The sequence below is a fragment of the Schistocerca cancellata genome, chromosome 10 (genome assembly GCF_023864275.1).
Source record: "Schistocerca cancellata isolate TAMUIC-IGC-003103 chromosome 10, iqSchCanc2.1, whole genome shotgun sequence".
Lineage (NCBI taxonomy): Eukaryota > Metazoa > Arthropoda > Insecta > Orthoptera > Acrididae > Schistocerca > Schistocerca cancellata.
Genome location: NC_064635.1, coordinates 55453262 through 55473321, shown reverse-complemented (window position 1 = coordinate 55473321; position 20060 = coordinate 55453262). Strand labels below are relative to the sequence as shown.

Here is a 20060-nt window from a genome sequence, read left to right as displayed (position 1 = left end):
AAAATAACAGCTGTTCTATCTCACTTCACTGAGCACTGCTGATGACACCTTTGTCTCTGACTCTCTCTCTCTCTCTCTCTCTCTCTCTCTCTCTCTCCTGTTTGGGTGGTAAAACAATTTTTTAATGTGTATCTAAAAATACCTTGTCTTAGTGTGATGTTATTATGTGACCAAGGACATGAGTTAGTAAGATGTAACAACTCTGGAGAAATCTAACTGCTCAATTTCTTGTTTTCAGGATGTTCTCCCTGGAGAGTGTACTGGAATCTCTTCCATTGTTTGAAGAGTAAGTATCGTAGCTGTGCGCAGTTTAGTTTCAGAAACATCCACCACCTTAGTTAGCAAAAACAGGCTAAGCAAAACTATTTTCCTACCATTATTAACATTCCTTGCAAAATTCGTAGTCATAGTTGCTATCACAGCCTTATGGCCACCGTCATTTTCCTCTATGTTAAGCTATTTGGCTATGTTTGGTCCGTATCTGTTTCCGCGAATCGGACTCGTCAAAGTAAGGCAAGGCGTCAAATTGGAGACAAAACTGTTCATAAGTTTCTGCATGTTGCCCATATTCAAGTAAAAGCGCTCATTGGTGATCATCTCTCGTAGATCTACATAAACGACATACGAGACAGTCTGAGCAGCCCTCTTAGATTGTCTGCAGATGACGCTGTCATTTGCCGTCTTTTAAAGTTATCAAATGGTCAAAAGTATGTGCGAAATGATTTACACAAAATATCTGTTTGGTGAGAAAAGTGGCAATTGACTCTAAATAATGAAAAGTGTGACTACATCCACATGGGTACTAAAAGTAATGAGCTAAATTTAGGTCATGCGATAAATCATACAAATCTAATGGCTATAAATTCAACTATATACGAAGGTAAACTCAAAAGTAAGGTCTCCTATTTTTTTATAAGTACATAGACCTGTTCGTGTCTACAATGGTTTACATCACTCTACAGCTTGAACATTTAGCTATTTTTCGACATAATCACCATTTCTGTCGATGCATTTTTGTAGACGCTGTGGCAGTTTTTGTATGCCCATCTCATACCAGCTCCTCGCCGCCATGCTGTTGAGAAAGTTATGAACCTCTTCTTTCACCTCATCATCGGAACTGAATTGCTTTCCGGCCAAATGTTCTTTTAACCTAGGGAACAGGTGATAGTCACTGGGCGCCAAGTCACGACTATAGGGTGGATGGGTGATTATGTTCCACTGAAACTGTTGCAGGAGAGCAACGATTTGCCGAGCGATGTGTGGGCGAGCATTGTCATGGAGAATGTGTACGCCCTTGCTCAACATTCCTCTCCTCCGGTTCTGAATTGCCCGTTTGAGTTTTTTCAGTCTCACAGCACCTGTCAGCGTTAACTGTGGTCCCAGTGGCCATAAAGTCGACCAACAATACCCATTTCAGATCCCAAAAAACGGTAGTCATGACTTTACCGGCAGACTGTGTTTGTCTGAATTTCCGCGGCTTTGGCGAAGAAGGATGCCGCCACTGGCGTGATTGTTGCTTGGTCTCAGGTGTAAAGTGGTATGCCCAGGTTTCGTCACCCGTGACAATTGAGTCCAGAAAGTTGTCCTGTTCGGGTGCAAGGCGGTGAAGAAATGCGCGGGAAGCATCAACTCGTTGCCGCATGTGGTCCTCAGTCAGCATGCGTGGCATCCATCTTGCGCACACCTTCCGGTAGTCCAATGTTTCTGTGCTTCGGGAAACCTCAGCAACCAACATGTAGAGATCATCCAGGGTGATCCGCGGATCTTTACACGTGCTTTGCTCAACCTTCAACACTGTCTCCTCAAAAATTGACGGTCTCCCGTTCCTTTGTTGGTCGTGAATTTCGGTCCCACCAGCTGCAAACTCTCTGCACCACTTACGAACATTTTTGACATCCATGCACGACTCACCATACACTTCCGTCAATTGGCGATGGTTTTCGGTCGGCGCAGTGCCCTTTGCGTTCAAAAACCGAATAACTGCGCACAATTCGCACTTGGCGGTAACATCCAACGGGAGCTCCATTCTCAACGGCTGCCAAGCCAAGACTGAGCGCCTCAGCCAGTGTTGCCAACTCTAAAAAACCCGAGTCGCTAGATTCAATATCAAAAGTCGCTAGGAAGTCGCTAAAACTGATTTTACTAAGTGTGTACTGATAATTTCGTGCTGTGAATGGTGCAGCAAGCCAGTGGGGGGGGGGGGAGAGTAAAATATTAATAAAAATTGTCTCATACGTAATTGCTATATTGTCTCAATTAAATGACGCATTGCTTGCATAAATTGTTCTTTCAATCACAGTAGTAAAATATAATAGAAATATACAACTATATTTGTAACAAAAGAAAGCAAGGACTCAAATTAGGCTACAAAATGTATACATACCAGTATGTGAGCTATTCATCGTCGTCACTCAGAAGATCGAATAACTCTTCTGTTTCATGCTCTGACAGAACTGTAGTTGATGTAGAGGGTTGAACGTCGCTCAAAAGATGATGTTGCAGTTCGACTGGTTTTATCACAGAAGAGTAGCTTTTGTTCGTTCCAATAACCTTCAATACGTCTGACGGTATGTCAAAAAATGCAAAATCTTTATTATGTTTCTTCAGCTGGTCTCTCAATATGATCAAAGCATTAATTGTCTTTAACGATAATCTGTTACGTTGTTTAGTTTTTATAATGTTCATAGAACTGAATATTCTTTCCACTTCTGCATTTGAATGCGGTAGGCATAGAACAGTCATTGCTAGCTGTGAAATCAAAGAAAAAGGATTCTCTCCTGCTGCATTTTTATACTGCAAAACCTCACTCCAAAAGCGAACAGTATTAGTAGTGTTATTCAACCTAATGAAGATGATATTATGCCATTCTTGCAGCCACTAAAACCCAATTCTTTGGCTACATCCGCTACAGCATTATTTTTATTCATTTTAAGTGTTTCTTCAACATTCAGCATTGACATTTTTTTCAGGATCGTAACGTTACTTGGCAGTTTTTGTTGAATTTCTTTTATGAGTTTCAGACTAAACTGAATGCATCTCTTCTTCAAATAAACTTTATTTTCTTCAGACAAACTTGATTCAGACAATTTCTGTTCAAACATAAAGCCAAGGTTCGGATTTGCGTACATACATTCGCTTGGAACTGGCGTTGTCAACAAATCAACAGTTGGAAAAACTATGTTTTGTCCGAGTGACTGCATGAGAAATACAAGTGTATCTTCTAATTTAGTGGGGTCATTGTCTTCTCCTTCAAAAGCTTTTATTGCTATTTGTACGTCTTTTAAGGCATGTTTAAGGTAAAACATGTAAAGATGATTTGAGTCGTCACAATACATCTTGTACAAAAGATCGGCAGTGTAAATAAATAAATAAATAAATAAAAGTAACAATTGTCTTGAACCATGGCAAGTGAAAAATGTAGCTCTAGTTCTTCCCACTGCTCCAGAATTCTTCGTATTGCTGGTTCAATTGAAAGCCAACGTGTTGCACAGACCTCCAAAATTTTTAGTGGCTGTTTTCCACAATTTATTGTCTCATAAACCTTTCTACATTCCTCTTGTCTTTTGGGTGAAATGGAGAACCAATTGTAGGTTTCCCGTACAAGAAACTCTATGTTTCTAGGTATGGTATTCACTGAGGCATGCGAAACTGCAAGCTGAATGCTGAATAGAGTGACAAATGCAACGGATCAATACCAAATGCTTCAAACCATATTCTCTCTTGAGTTGTTTGAAAAGCCCATTGTTTATTCCAACAATTGCAGAAGCATTATCTGTGCCAATTCCTGCCATATTAGCGACTGGAAGTTTGAGATCTTTCAAAGAATTCACAAGAACAGCAGCCAGATTTCTTGCATCTGTAGTTTCTACTACAGTGAGTTTGAGAAATGCTGATCTAATGGTTTGGTTGTTTACACTATAGTACCGTATAACGGTACCTAGCATTTTAGATATTGATACATCTGTGGATTCATTTATTAGTGCACTGTATTTTTGGTTACACATATCTTCAACCAATGATTGTGTAAAATATGGAGCCAAAACTTCAGTTATAATGTTAGTGCACTTTGTACGATGTAATTGCATGTTTTTAGCGCCCTCATCACCGGAAAACACCTTCTTGCGCAGTATTCTTAAATGATCTACAGCTAAAATAGAACAATGTTCACTAATAAATAAAGAAAGGGCGCCTTCCGCTCTGCTTGCTATTCTAACTGTAGTTTTCGCAACAATTTTCACAGGTAAGGTGGTTTGTGTTTTTTTTTAATCAATTTTTTGTTTATGCTTAATAGTTTTTGAATGCTTTCTAATATCACACAACTTAGCATAAAACTCTGTTGCACATACTTTACATCTTGCCTTGGATAAGTCTCCAACGACTGGTTTCAGCCACCGATTGAATTCAGGTTCTGCTTCCCACGCATCCCGATATTTTTGAGCGTACTGCTTCTTCTTCTGCTGTAAATCCATTATGTAAGCCACCACAACAATTTCATCAATTTATAATCACTGAAAATACATTAAAACTCAGGCAAACTACAGGTCATGAAACGATCTACTCACTCGGTAACTCGATATCAGTCCTATTGTTCATTGTTTAAAACGTAATAATGTCTGAGATGCCCCCACCGAATTGTTCTTGCGTTACCACTGTGCATGTGGTAGTAATTTGACTGCGAGATAACATTTCGAAAAATTAGAGGTTGCTGGACAGAAATGTATTTTATTATTAAGTATGTCTTTGTCAATTCGAAAAATAAAGGGAGTTCATAAATTGAAGAATTATAGATCGATGCGCTATCGACGATAACAGGCTAGTGGGTAATGAATAATGAATTATTCTATAGTCAAGGTTTTCTTACTCTGTAGGCAATTCCCACATTCAGATTTGCTAAATGCTGAACAATGCTACATGATCTGCTAAGAACTTATTTAACTTAGTAAATCTAGAACAAAGTCAGTATAGTATCCATTCTATAGTTAAAATCTTAGTTTTGTTAATGAAAATACTGGCCCAAAATAGTTTTGATTTGTACTTCAAAAGTCGCCAGATAAGTCGCTAAATAATTTTTGTCGCTAAAAAGAGTTTTTTGTCGCTAAGACGAAGGCAAAAGTCGCCATTTCTAGCGACAAACTCGCTAAATTGGCAACACTGGCCTCAGCGCAGCGTGCGCGTGTTTACACACAGCGCGTGAAGCACTCTCCATAACAGTGTGACCAACTGCCACACAAACAGAGTTCTGTACTTATTAAAAAAAATAGACCTTAATTTTGTGATTACGTTCGTATTTAGTGATTACAGTTACAAATAACTTAAACTGGAACGATCACGTAGGTTACGTTGTGGGGAAAACAAACCAAAGATCTCAGTTTATTGGTAGAACACTTAGCAAGTGCAGTAGCTCTACTTGTGGAAACGCTTGCCTGCCCTCTTGCACTATTGAGTTCAAAGAAGGGCAGCTCGTTTTGTATTACCGCGAAAGTGGGGGAGTGTGGTACGAGGTACCCTCCGACATGCACCGTATGGTGGATTGCGGAGTATGTATGTAGATGTAGATGTAGATGTAGAGTGCCAAGGCCATGGTACTTGAACTGAGGTGGCAATCATTAAAACAAAGACTTTTCATCTCGTAAAAATTTCAATCATCAACTTTCTCTTCCTAATACGAAAACACTATGTTGGTGCCCACCTACATAGGGAGAAATAATCATCGTGATAAAATAAGAGAAATCCGAGCGGTCACAGAAAGATTTAAGTGCTCGTTTTTTCCCGCGCGTCGTTAGAGAGAGGAACAGTAGAGAAATAGCTTCTAGATAGTTCAATGAACCCTCTACCAGGCACTTAATTACAGAGTAATCGTGTAGATGTAGATGTGGATGTTTGCTGTGTTGCACTCACTGGTCCAAATAGTCCCACACATTTTCTGCGGGATGAAGATGGGATCATATAGTATGACAGTCGAAATGCGCTAGCGTGTTTGAGTGGTGGTCAAACCAGGATCGTGTGTTTGTGCGCTGCCCTGTGAACATGGATTACTTTACCTTGGCAAATGGGAGTATCCAAAGCATATATGCTATCGCTTAAAAGCATTTTGCAGAGACAATAAATTCGGAAAACAAATTCCTTAGGAGAAAATTGAAATGAAAGAACTTTATTATCAAATCATTATAATGTGTAGTTTACACTTATCAATCAGAACTTTATAACTACTTACCTCGTATCTACACTACTGGCCATTAAAATTGCTACACCAAGAAATGCAGATGATAAACGGGTATTCATTGGATAACTATATTATACTAGAACAGACATGTGATTACGTTTTCACGCAATTTGGGTGCATAGATCCTGAGAAATAAGTACCCAGAACAACCACCTCTGGCCGTAATGACGGCCTTGATGCGCCTGGGCATTGAGTCAAACAGACCTTGGATGGCATGTACGGTTCAGCTGCCGATGCAGCTTCAACACGATACCACAGTTCATCAAGAGTAGTGAGTGGCGTATTATGACGAGCCAGTTGCTCGACCACCATTGACCAGACGATTTCAATTGGTGAGAGATCTGGAGAACGTGCTGGCCAGGGCAGCAGTCGATTATTTTCCGTAAAAAGAAAGGCCCTTACAGCACCTGCAACATGCGGTCGTGCATTATCCTGTTGAAATGTAGGGTTTCGCAGGGATCGAACGAAGCGTAGAGCCACGGGTCGTAACACATCTGAAATGTAACGTCCACTGTTCAAAGTGCCGTCAATGCGAAGAAGAGGTGCCCGAGACGTGTAATCAATGGCACCCCATACCATCACGCCGGGTGATACACCAGTATGGCGATGACGAATACAAGCTTTCAACGTGCGTTCACCGCGATGTGAGCAAACACGGATGCAACCACCATGATGCTGTAAACAGAACCTGGATTCATCCGTAAAAATGCTGTTTTGCCATTCGTGCACCCAGGTTCGTCGTTGAGTACACCATCGCAGGCGCTCCTGTCTGTGATGCAGTGTCAAGGGTAACCGCAGCCACGGTATCCGAGCTGATAGTCCATGCCGCTGCAAACGTCGTCGAACTGTTCGTGCAGATGGTTGTTGTCTTGCAAACGTCTCCATTTGTTGAATCAGGGATCGAGACGTGGCTGCACGATCCGTTACAGCCATGCGGATAAGATGCCTGTCATCTCGACTGCTAGTGATACGAGGCTGTTGAGATCCAGCACGGCGTTCCGTATTACCCTCCTGAACCCATCGATTCCATATTCTGCTAACAGTCATTGGATCTCGACCAACGGGAGCAGCAGTGTCGCGATACGATAAACCGCAATCGCGATAGGCTACAATCTGACGTTTATCGAAGTCGGAAACGTGATGGTACGCTTTTCTCCTCCTTACACGAGGCATCACAACAATGTTTCACCAGGCAACGCCGGTCAACTGCTGTTTGTGTGTGAGAAATCGGTTGGAAACTTTCCTCATGACAGCATGTTGTAGGTGTCGCTACCAGTGCCAACCTTGTGTGAATGCTCTGAAAAGCTAATCAGTTGCATATCACTGCATCTTCTTCCGGTCGGTTAAATTTGGCTTCTGTAGCACGTCATCTTTGTGCTGTAGCAGTTTTAATGGCCAATAGTGTACATAAACCCGTTCAACCGATAGCAGCAACACCTGGCGAGGAATGACTGCTGGTCTGACACTCACATGGTGCAAGTAGTGTCAGTGAGCGTGCTGTCCGTGTGTAGAATGGGTGAGGCGCGCGCTCTATCTGAGTCTGACCGGTTGCAGATTGAGATGGTCAGGAGGCTCGGCACGAGCATTTTGGAACCTGCACAATATGTCGGGTGTTCAAAGAGTGCTGTGGTGAGTGTCTTCAACCCGTGCTGAAACGAAGGTGAAACCATGACCAGACGTCGTGGGGGAGCCCACCCCTCATTACAGATGTCTGACGCCATAGGCTGGGCAGACTGGAAAAACAAGCCCAGGCAGTGAACTAACATCAGAATTTAATGTCGGGCGGAGTACAAGTGTGTCTGAACACGCACCGCACCAAATACTTCTAATGATGGGCCTCCACATCCGATGCACCAATGTTTTCCACGACATCGGCAACTTGAAATGGACAAATGGACACGTTACCACCGGCACTGGGTGCTGGCGCAGTGGCAGAGTGTTGTACAGTCTCATGAATCTCAATACCTTCTTTAGCATGCCAATGGGACGGAGCGAATATGTGGTCTTCCAGGAGAACTGCTCTTCGATACCTGTACTGCGAGATGGAGACGAGCTGGCAGTGACTACATTATGCTCTGCGAAGCATTAATGTCGACATCCATCTGTTCAGTGAAGCTCATGCAAGGCACCATGATGGCCAAGGAGTATTGTACACTGGTTGCCGACCATATACACGCCTTCACGACAGTTACGTTTCCCGATGGCAACGATAATTTTTCAAAATATAACGCGCCATGTCACAAGGCCAGGAATGTGATGGAGTGTTCGAGGAACACAGTAGCACGTTCCAATTGATGTGCTGGCCCCCCAACTCGCCAGATCTGAGCCCGATCAAACGCGTCTGGGATATGATTGAACGTGTCGTCAGATCTCATCGCCTCCTCCCCCCACTCCCCCCCCCCCCCCGGAATTTACGGGATTTAGTAACTGGTATGTTCAGATGTGGTGTTAACTTCCTCCAGCGATGTAACAAGGCCTGACTGGTTCAACACCACGATGCGTCTCCAGTGTTATCCATGCTAAAGGTCCTCATACCGGCTATTACATAGGTGGTCATAATGTTGTGGTTGATCAGTGTATTTCCTTACACGTATTATACAATTCTAATCTTTGCAGCAATAATAAACACAAATGAACAAATTGCATAGGGTGAAAAGTATTTTGCTAAATGTAAACAGAAGGAATACAATAATCATGTCTTCAGCCAGGACATTCTTAGATTGATACTTCGTTGCATAGACCTTTGCTTGTATTACTGCACCTGGATGGCATAGAATCCTCGAGTTTGACCAGGTATCCCTGAGGAGTCTTCTTCCATTGCTCACAAAATTCATTATAGAAGGCCTCCTTGTTGGTGCAGTTTTTTTTTTTTTCTTTCTTTTGCCAAACACGTCCATCCAGCTTGCCCCAAGTAGGAGTAGTAGTAGTAGTAGTAGCAGTAGCAGTAGCAGCTTTATTCATCTGCAGATCTCTTTTTACAAGGATGGTCATATCAAAGTATTTACAAATTTCGATAAATTTAAAACAAGCTATTTTCTATACACATATATTTACAGACTTCTAGTTAGAGACAATCATTAGACTTTTTCCTGGTATACAATACTTTTTCTACAAATAACTTACTAAATATCGTAATGCCACATTCTTCACTCACACTCACAATCAGTCACTGCACACACTATACACACATTGTTTCATAACACTTTGCCCACTTCGCTGCACGCCCGCTTCGCTGCACGCTCGCTGATTTTCTGTACCACAACCTCCCATTTGCTATCCTGAAAAACTGAGCCAGAATCCCTCCATAATGAATGAGATGTTGAGCTCAGAAACAGGAAGACGTATTATTATTGTGCTGTGCATAGCTTTGGGGTATGTATTTCTAGAAAGGAAAAAAACATAATATGAAGGAGTTAGTGGAATGTTTGATATTTTATAATCATTATTATTTATTTGTATAATATTTTTTATCAAACCCCCTACTCTGTTTCAGCTAAGTAATCCTTCAATGTATAAAATGTATTGCATAACAGCTACTTTGTAGCTGCCTTTTTAAGTAAGTGTATTTTTGCAATTTCTTTAGTCTCTTTTAGCAATTTATTGTACAGTTTTGTTCCTTGGTAGAAAATGCTGTTTTGAGTGTTATGTTTACTTTTTCTTGGTAAATGTAAGTTGAGTCTATCTTTTGTTGCATGGTAATGGACAAAGATGTTTCTGCAGTAATTACCAATGTTATTTTTGATGTGTACAACTGACTGGTAAATGCAGTCACATGGAGCAGTTAAAATCCCCAGTGTTTTGAACAGATCTTTACAATGAGCTCTACTAGTATTTTTTGTTGTTATTCTTATGGCTCTTTTCTGGAGTTTGAAAATTGTGTTCATATTTTGTGCGTTTGTTCCCCAAAAAAGGATGCCATAGCTAAGAATTGCGTGTACATATGAATAGTATGTAACTAAAAGACACTGCATGTTACACACTGATGATAGGATTCTAAGGGCATAACATGCTGATGACATTCTGTTTGCAAGTACCTTTGTGTGTTCACATCACTTCAGCTGAGAATCAATATTCATTCCTAGAAATGTTGCATCCGTTACACAGTCTATAGAGGTGCCATCTACATTTAATTTAATAAGGTATCCCGTGGAGCTTAAATCTGCACTTCGACTTGGCCTTACGGATATCTTCACTCTGTGCTGTTTCAGAACTGGCTTCTTATGGTCGGAAGTATGCTTCGGATCGTTGTCGTGCTTCAATTGCTAATTATGGGGCAGTTTTCTTCTATGTGGTATCATATGGTCTGTTAATATTTCACCATACTTCAGACTACCCATTACCACATGAATTTCGAAGAGGGGACCTGCACCACTTCGTGAGAAACAGGCCCACACCAAAGTATTTGTCCGCATCTCGTGGTCGTGCAGTAGCGTTCTCGCTTCCCACGCCCGGGTTCCCGGGTTCGATTCCCGGCGGGGTCAGGGATTTTCTCTGCCTCGTGATGGCTGGGTGTTGTGTGCTGTCCTTAGGTTAGTTAGGTTTAAGTAGTTCTAAGTTCTAGGGGACTTATGACCACAGCAGTTGAGTCCTATAGTGCTCAGAGCCATTTGAACCATTTTGAACCAAAGTATTTCCTCCTCCATGCTTGTGGTAGGTACTTGGTACTTAATGTCATTCCTTTCGGTTTTCTTCCGTCGAACATACTGTATCCAGTTATAGGAGACGAGATTAAACCTTCTTTCATCATTCCCTAGAATTTCTGACCAGTTTTCAGTGGTCCATGAAGCGTACGTCTTAGCCAGCTCTAGTCTGACCTTCCTGTTGTTCGCACTTGTCGTAGGTTATGGAGAAGTTCGCCTGCCGTCCAGATCTGGAGCTGCTAAGGGCATTTAACCGACGAAATATCGATCTTCACATCGTATTTTACTTGTAGAACATGACGTATTGCCTGGGCTGTTTTTTTTTTTATTTTTTTTTTGGGGGGGGGGGGGATCCTATCGTCTTTTTTGGTGGCTTTTTGGGGCTGATCACTTTGTGAATTGTTCTCTATTGTCCCCCTTATCTCGTGAAGCCAGCCCCAGACATTCACAAACTGTTGTGAGATGCCAAAGACCTTCACAACGTAGGTGTGAGTTTGGCTTTGACTCAGTGCTGCTGAGACAGCTTGTCTGAAATCTACTGAGTATTCTTTAGTTTTAAGCATTGCTGTAAGTAAATGAGAGTATAAGAATTAGATTTGCTTTTTGTAGCGAGGTTTGCTGCAGTGCTCCCATTCTATACCTATGAAACCCCTGGAAAAATTGTTTACGGCTTAGATCAGTACGTGTCAGCGTGGGACTAGGTCAAGCAGCTTGTTTTGATTCTGAGCATAGATAAACACAGCTGCCAACCTGCTAGTTCAACTACAAAATACCTTTGAGCGATACTGTACATCATGAAGCGGTAAAAGAAAGGGCAACAGTTGGTCACCGTGAATGTCGAAGTAAACGTCCTGGTTCATGTTTGTGAATACATCAGGGGAACAGTGAAAGTGGGGCACATAGGGAAGAAGATCCAAGAAAGAAGGCTATGATGGTGTAGACATGTGCAGAGAATAGGGGAGTACTGTGTGGGGAGAAGAGTTGAAGACGTAGAAATCTAAGGATCAAGGAGAAGAGGAAGACAGAAGCTGAGATGGATAGACAAGGTAGCAGGGGACCTACGGGAGCCGGCCTGTGTGGCGGAGCGGTTCTAGGCGCTTCAGTCTGGAACCGCGTGACCACTACGGTCGCAGGTTCGAATCCTGCCTCGGGCATGGATGTGTGTGATGTCCTTAGGTTAGTTAGGTTTAAGTAGTTCTAAGTTCTAGGGGACTGATGGCCCCAGATGTTAAGTCCCATAGTGCTCAGAGCCATTTGAACCATTTTTTGACCTACAGGAGAAAGAATGGCTCGAGGAAGAAGCACTGGATAGGCATTTATGGAAGAGAAGGCTCCAGCAAAGCAATGCCGACCCCACATGACGTGGAAAAAGGCTGAGATGATGATGATGATGATGATGATGATGATGCTCACGGTAACCTGACATAGTGCGCCGAAGTCATGGTATGAAAGACACCATAGAGATACCACGGAACCACTTCCTGTACGTACTACACCATCCACAAAGCGCGAATTAAACGCTTCGTTGGGCCGTTGGTAGTCTCTACGCCTTGTATCATTCGAAAAGGGGCAAAATCGCGAGTCTTCGGACCCCATTAGACCACAAGCATCCAGTCGACCGCTATCCAGTTTCTGTGTTGTTTATCTATTTCAATCCTAGCTTAGCGCTCGCGTAGACTGTGTGGTCTACACAGATGTTTGGTTTTTTTTTTTTAAATCAAATTTTAATGTTGTTCACAAACTGCAACACTTTCTAAGCTTTATGCGCTAGTTAAGCCCGTAGGAGCATGGTCTTTTCCGAAAGTACTTCTGACCAAAAAGCGATTGTGGCAGCTGGTGTCCAAGGTTTTTTTTGTTAAACATTCCTTTTGCATTTTTGTGGTGATAAGTACATAGAAACTTTCATCACTTAACACCTATTTTTTTTATAGGCAAGCGAAAAGTTAAATATCAATTTTCATAGATTTAACTTCGAATTTTTTCTAATACAACGAAACATTTTCTTAAAGATTTTCGTCCCGTATTACACCCCCGTAGAAGCTGAATTTCCAGAAACAGTGAAACACGTGTTTTTTTTCATAGATTCAACTTTGAAAATACTTTCCTAATCAAACAATTCCATAAAGGTTTCCATTCTATATTTCACTCCCTAATGGGTGGAAATTTCAAAAATACTGAAACCACGTATTTGCTTATTTCTATCCGAGAAATCAAACACTAATTTTCAAAGATGTAGCTTCAAAATGCTTTAGTAGTTCTTTAATAATGATTTATTTGAAAAAAACTAATTTACACCTTTGTGTTTGAACCTCCAAGAAAGCTGAAACACGTATTTTTTTAAATTTCTGACTGAGAAACTAAATGCCAATTTCGTGTAGTTCTAGCTTCAAAATTGCCTTAATAGCGACATATTTTCCAAAACCCTTCCATCCTCTGTTTCACACCTTATGAGTGTAACTTCGAACAATCCCTTCTTAAACGATATCCGCGGTATTAGATCCATGTGCTCTCCAAATTTCAAGTTCCTACCCTCAGCGGTTTGGGCTGGGCGATGGTGAGACAGTAAATCAGTGTGCCCCTATTTAACCTCCTTAGGGGGTTGAATTTCCAAAAACACTGAAATGCCTAATTTTTATTTCTAACAGAGAAGCCAAATTCATTTAGCTTCAAAAATACTTAGATCATGAAATATTTCAATAAAAATTCGCATCCCCTTTTTCACCCCCATGGGGTTAAATTTCCAAAAACAGTGAAACTCACATTTTTTTATTTCTAACTGAGAAGCCAAATTCAAATTTTCATTGATTTATCTTTGAAAATGCTTTCCTAATGAAATATTTTTATAAAACGTTTAGCCCCCCCTCTATTTCACCCCTTTAAAAATACGGTAGTAGTACCTTAATAATGATTCATTTGCAAAAAAAACATCCAGGCACTATTTCATCATCATTGTTGTTTAATATCCAAAAATGCTGAAACACGTGTTTCTTTATTTCCTCACCGAGGAACCAAATACCGATTTTCGTAGGTCTAGCTTCAAAATTTCGTTAATAGCGACGTATTTCAAAAAACCTCTCATTCCCTTTTGCACACCCATAGGTGTGGAATGTCGAAAAATCCCTTGTTAAACGATGCCTGTGTAAGTAGGCTGTTTATGTTTTCTCTATGTAAGTAGGCTGTTTAGATTTTTATATTGGTAATGCCACAGCGCTCTGTATGAAAATCACTGGCTGTGCTGTGTGCAGTATGTGGCTAGTTTGCATTGTTGCCTGCCATTGTTGTCATGAACTGCTATAGCTGGATGTGAACAGCGCGTAGCGTTGCTCAGTTGGAGGTGAGCCGCCAGCAGTGGTGGATGTGGGGAGAGAGATGGCGGAAGTTTTGAAATTGAACTGCTATATATATTATGATTATTAAGGTAAATACAGTGTTTGTTCTCTATTAAAATCTTTCATTTGCTAACTATCCCTATCAGTAGTTAGTGCCTTCAGTAGTTTGAATCTTCTATTTAGCTGGCAGTAGTGGCGCTCACTGTATTGCAGTAGTTCCAGTAACGAAGATTTTTGTGAGGTAAGTGATTTGTGAAAGGTATAAGTTAAAGTTAGTCAGGGCCATTGTTTTGTAGGGATTATTGAAAGTCAGATTGCGTTGCGCTAAAAACATTGTGTGTCAGGTTAAGCACAGTCTTGTAAAAATTGTTCTAAGGGGACGTTTCATATGTCAACCCTTAGCCTAGGATACCTCACTGGAATCTTCTGATTTTTCTTGTAGTTTGTGTATTTAGTGTAGCTTTTGTTTATTGCTAGCGCGTAATTGTAGAGAGAATCTCCTTTGTAGTTGCAGTCTTTCATTGTTGTACTGTAAAACAGTTGTGGCATGCATGTAGATTTGCACCAAGTATTTCGCAGCTGCAATTAACTAGATATTATTTTCAGTGCTATATTAATGTGTTCTCTTATTTTTGCTATTCCAATTGTGCTTTTCTGTGTTATCGTGTGAAATATTGTGACAATAATGGCGTGTGAAAAACGTAACACTCGGCTCCAAAGTAAACTGAGAAATAATAGTGACGACGAGCGTAGCTTATCAGCACCACTGGGTAGTGAATTAACAGACATTCGAAGTAGTAATTTGGTAATTGTGCATAGGGAAATGGAGCGGGCGGCAAATAATGGTGTAGACAGTGAAACAGGTTGTGAACAGGGAAGCATTATCGATCGATCGGTCGGCAACAGCTCGCCTCAGGAATCCGAAATGACAGGACACAATTTTACAAATACTGTAGATTCAGGTTTTGCGTCCTCACCGTTTTCTCAAATAAGTCAAGACACATTTTCAGCTTGTCAAAATGTGAATGTTGCCGGTGCAAATGCACTGCCGAAAAGAGTAGAGGAACAGATTCCAGACACTAATGCATTGTTATTACATCTAATGCAACAAATGGAACAAAATCAGAGACAAACACAGCAACAGTTACACACAATGGAACAAAATCAGAGACAAACACAGCAAAAGCTTCAAAAGTTAGACTCATTGGAACAAACTCTCGAACAAACACGTGAAGATTTAACTGCTGAGTTACATAACATTGAATCGAAATGTCAGAAAGTGTGTAATGACGTAAAAACACAAATTTGTGAGCATTTTCAACCTATTTTTTCGCGGCATGAAAATGCATTACAGAATCACGAAGCAGCCATAAAAGAACTGCAAACCATTGTTCATGAAAATCATGAGACCTTGTGGGCTAAAATTGACTCAGTTGCATCTACCGATTCGGTTACGCAACTTGCAAAAACTCAGGAAAACTTGAAGGACACAGTAGATTCGATTTCAACACAAATGGACACTCTGAAGCTTGGTTCAGAAAAACACACTGAGGAAATGTGTTCATTATCAGAGAAAGTAGTTGAACTTTCGGATCAGCTAAATAATTTATCTATGAAGGTAGATGATAATCTGAATAACGCAAAACCGGTAGTCTTTAATAACACAGAAGAGAGCGAACAAATTAGGAAACTGAAACAAAATCTGAATCAAATTGATACGCAACACCAAGTGATTTTCGTAGGTCTAGCTTCAAAATTGCGTTAATAGCGACGTATTTCAAAAAACCTCTCATCCCCTTTTGCACACCCATAGGTGTGGAATGTCGAAAAATCCCTTGTTAAACGATGCCTGTAGTATAAGACCAGCACCCTCTACATATTTCTTTCCTTAGCTGTTTGGGTTGAGCGATGATGAGTCACTCAGTCGGGACAATGTTTTTTGAATACAGGGTGTTACGTAATTCATGTTATTCACTTCTATAGGTTGTATAGGGGACTTATTGTTAGTAGATCATGTTTTACATAGGAACCCATGTCCGTAAACGTCATCCAATGACGCTGTAGAGCGTCAAAGTTATAGGTGGCGCCGGTGCCTGTAATTCTGTAATGATGTTACAAAACTTCTGAGATGATGGGGAGGGATAAGTGTGTCCACCTGAGGCAAGGATCTTTGCACCGGAGTACTGTCACTGTTGTTGCTAAGACTGTGGTGTAGGCAACTTTCAGAGGCGGTAGTATGGACTAGCGAAGATCAACAAGTGCTCATAGTTCCACAGGTATGCATTTTAGAGCCCATGTTTATGGACATTTTTGTCTGTTTTGGTCGATACTGCCACCTCTGAAAGTTGCCTACCCTGCAACATTAAGCAACAACAGTACCAGTACATGTATTCCATTGTCAGAGGTGTCAGATCAGTTTTCGCTTATAACTTAAGACTCGTTCGTTTCCACTACAGAAATCCTTACCTCAAACTGATATATTTATCCTTCTCCATCATCCTAGAAAGTTTGTAACATCATAAAGGAATCACCATGTATATACAAGCATTTACAGACGCCGGTGCCTATAACTTTGACCCTCTGTGGCATCGTCGGATGTCGTTTCCGGGCATGGGTTCCTATGTAAAACTTAATCTACTGAGTCGCCTCTACAGTATGTAGAAGTGTGTAACACTAATTGTCAAACGCCTTGTGTGTAGATCAGCATGTTAGAAGTACAGAGCATACAATTGAGGAAAGGAATTTAATCACAGAAATCGGTTTGTACATTGACTGACCGGAAATTGGCCATGTCAAGTGCATTCCGTGTCGTCCTCGTCAGGTCCCTCATGGTACATGTTGCTGGAGGTGAAGACCACAATAGCAGATGGCTGTTATTCTAAGGAGCACGACACTGACTCCACAGGAATGCCCCACTTCTGCAGTTTGGTCTTGCATCTTGTGGTACTAGCGCGAAGCCTGTTGAGAGATTCTGTTGTCCGATTCTTTGAGTGACCAGGAGGGAGCCCTTCTTTCGAAACCATCGATTTCTCCAAATGTTGAGGTTTCACCAGCCACTTTGAGACCCTTGGTTGCTGTGGTGTTCCTGTAAGAGCATCAGCAATTGCCCAAAAGTTCTTTCTTGATTTCCGCAGAGGATGTGCTGGCGGACGGCCATACAAAGGGTGGACTTCGGTAGTCGTAGCCTTGCTTTTCTCGCAGCTAGCAGCTACATCGACTCTAATTTCAGTAGGGGCTATGCCTATGGGTGTAGGTCTTAAGACGGGAAACCACATTAGGAGGCTGTTTGACACTAATTTTTTGGGATTTTTTTGGGTGGGAAGAATTAATTAGAAATTAATCAAATTTTGACATAATTCATTCGTATTTAGATCAGTTTTCGTGAATTTTTTTGAATAATTTTAGCCAAAAATAACAAAGTTACGCTGTTACGTCCGCTGAAGGTTGTGAGTATAGTTCTCCAGTTGCGTGCAGTGTAGCCATTCCGATTTTATCTGAAATCAATAAAGGTTTTGATTTTAGATTAATAACTTATTTCCTAAGAATATGAACCTCAGTGCAGGTGAAAATAATGAAGATTAAAAATTTTGCAGGCGTTGGAACAATTATATTTTCACGATTTCTTTCTCTAATTATGCAAAGAAAAATACCCTTAAAATCAAGATATCATCTCACGAGTTGGTTCATATAATTCGTAATTTTATAAAGAATCATACTGTCAATTTTCATAATGATCGGTTCTATACTTTTTGAGTTAGACTGCTCGCAAATGTGGAGACAGTCATTTCGAGATAAACGCGTTTGAAAAATAAATTCTCTGAAGCTAGAAATTCAAGAGAGTTAACAATAATGTAAAATGCTTACCAATTAATCTGCGATTCCAGCACCGTATAGTAATCCTCCTTCCTCACAGGCTCCGTTTTGCGCTTGCGGCAGTGCCTTCCGAGCTCTGCGACTTTCCTTCGATTGCAATGAACTACGTCGATTCTGGCGGCTCACGCGCTGGTTTTCGATTTGTTCGGCGTAATTGAAGCTTTGCGTGCCTATTACAATTTCTGCCTCGTACATGGCAATCACAAGGGTTTAATTTCCCTCACTGAATAAGCCCGCTGCTAAATATGATGCCAATTCAACGACTGTTAGTCCGGAGTGAAAGTGTTCAGGAGCTAATCGCCAAATAGTGGAATTAAAACTTTCTTTCGCATTTTGTGTGTGGCCACCTAAACATCTCTCCAGTAATTCATTCCTTGATAAATCTCCGTATATTTGAAGAATTTCGAGCTTGTATCCGATGTGCACTCGGTTCTATGCTCATAAAATCTAAACGAATGCTAATTTCGCTTTGAAATTTTGACAGCGTATTCTTGGATAGCTAAGCTAAGAATTTATGCAATAAAAAAATCGTATTTTTTTAACCTCCTGATGTGGTTTCCCCCCTTAAACAACCCGTGGTAATGCGGCAGCCCTCACTAAGGGCAACGTATATGTTCCTAGCGTGGTTGGACCTGTACCGAGCTGAACATGCATATTCAGCACTGGAATAGCACACTGCTCAGGTGAGCTTCCCATATGGTAACTGTCAGTTTCCGCACTGCGTTGTTTCTGGCAGACACTTTCTGTTTAACGTTTAAACAGTGTTTCTTATATGTAAGCATATGGTCTGGAGTCACTCTCAGATGTTTCGGAGTCGGACTGTATACAAGAGCAATTCCTTCGCCAAAGATTTGAAGGGTTTTAGCTGCTTGTTTGTTCCTGATGTGGAATATACACGTCTGAGTTTTAGCAGGTGATTTTCATTATAGTACGTACAGGGCGAATCACCTAAGACTTGCGCCGGAAATATTGCGGAAATGGAAGGTGCTATTGATGGGCAGATTTCAGTCATAGGCTCTTATTGTTAGCCAATTAACATACTGTTATAGTGATTAGAAAGGGTATTTTTGTGTAAACATATATTTTCTAAATGGAAAATGCCTATTGACATTAATAAACTCAAAGTATGGTAAATTACAATGTCAGTGGTGTTTATGAGATCTCGTATTTTGAAAAGCTCCCACACTGAGACTTGTACAGTACGAGGTGCATTCAAGTTCTAAGGCCTCAGATTTTTTTTCTAATTAACTACTCACCCGAAATCGATGAAACTGGTGTTACTTCTCGACGTAATCGCCCTGCAGACGTACACATTTTTCACAACGCTGACGCCATGATTCCATGGCAGCGGCGAAGGCTTCTTTAGAAGTCTGTTTTGACCACTGGAAAATAGCAGAGGCAATAGCAGCACGGCTGGTGAATCTGCGGCCACAGAGAGTGTCTTTCATTGTTGGAAAAAGCCAAAAGTCACTAGGAGCCAGGTCAGGTACGTAGGGAGCATGAGGAATCACTTCAAAGTTGTTATCACGAAGAAACTGTTGCGTAACGTTAGCTCGATGTGCGGGTGCATTGTCTTGGTGAAACAGCACACGCGCAGCCCTTCCCCGACATTTTTGTTACAGTGCAGGAACGAATTTGTTCTTCAAAATATTTTCGTAGGATGCACCTGTTACTGTAGTGCCCTTTGGAACGCAATGGGTAAGGATTACGCCCTCGCTGTCCCAGATCATGGACACCATCATTTTTTCAGCACTGGCGGTTACCCGAAATTTTTTTGGTGGCGGTGAATCTGTGTGCTTCCATTGAGCTGACTGGCGCTTTGTTTCTGGATTGAAAAATGGCATCCACGTCTCATCCATTGTCACAACCGACGAAAAGAAAGTCCCATTCACGCTGTCGTTGCGCGTCAACATTGCTTGGCAACATGCCACACGGGCAGCCGTGTGGTCGTCCGTCAGCATTCGTGGCACCCACCTGGATGACACTTTTCGCATT

The 20060-nt window shown here is 41.3% G+C and overlaps 1 protein-coding gene across 1 annotated transcript in view; it reads left to right on the top strand.

Moving 5' to 3' along the window:
- The first annotated feature begins 239 nt into the window (after window positions 1-239).
- The window catches only part of LOC126106629 (uncharacterized), a 90123-nt gene continuing 70302 nt past the window's right edge, over window positions 240-20060 (top strand). Inside the window, exon 1 of the mRNA XM_049912985.1 lies at window positions 240-286. Within this exon, the coding sequence (XP_049768942.1) occupies window positions 240-286 (47 nt within the window). The remainder of the gene's footprint in view (window positions 287-20060) is intronic.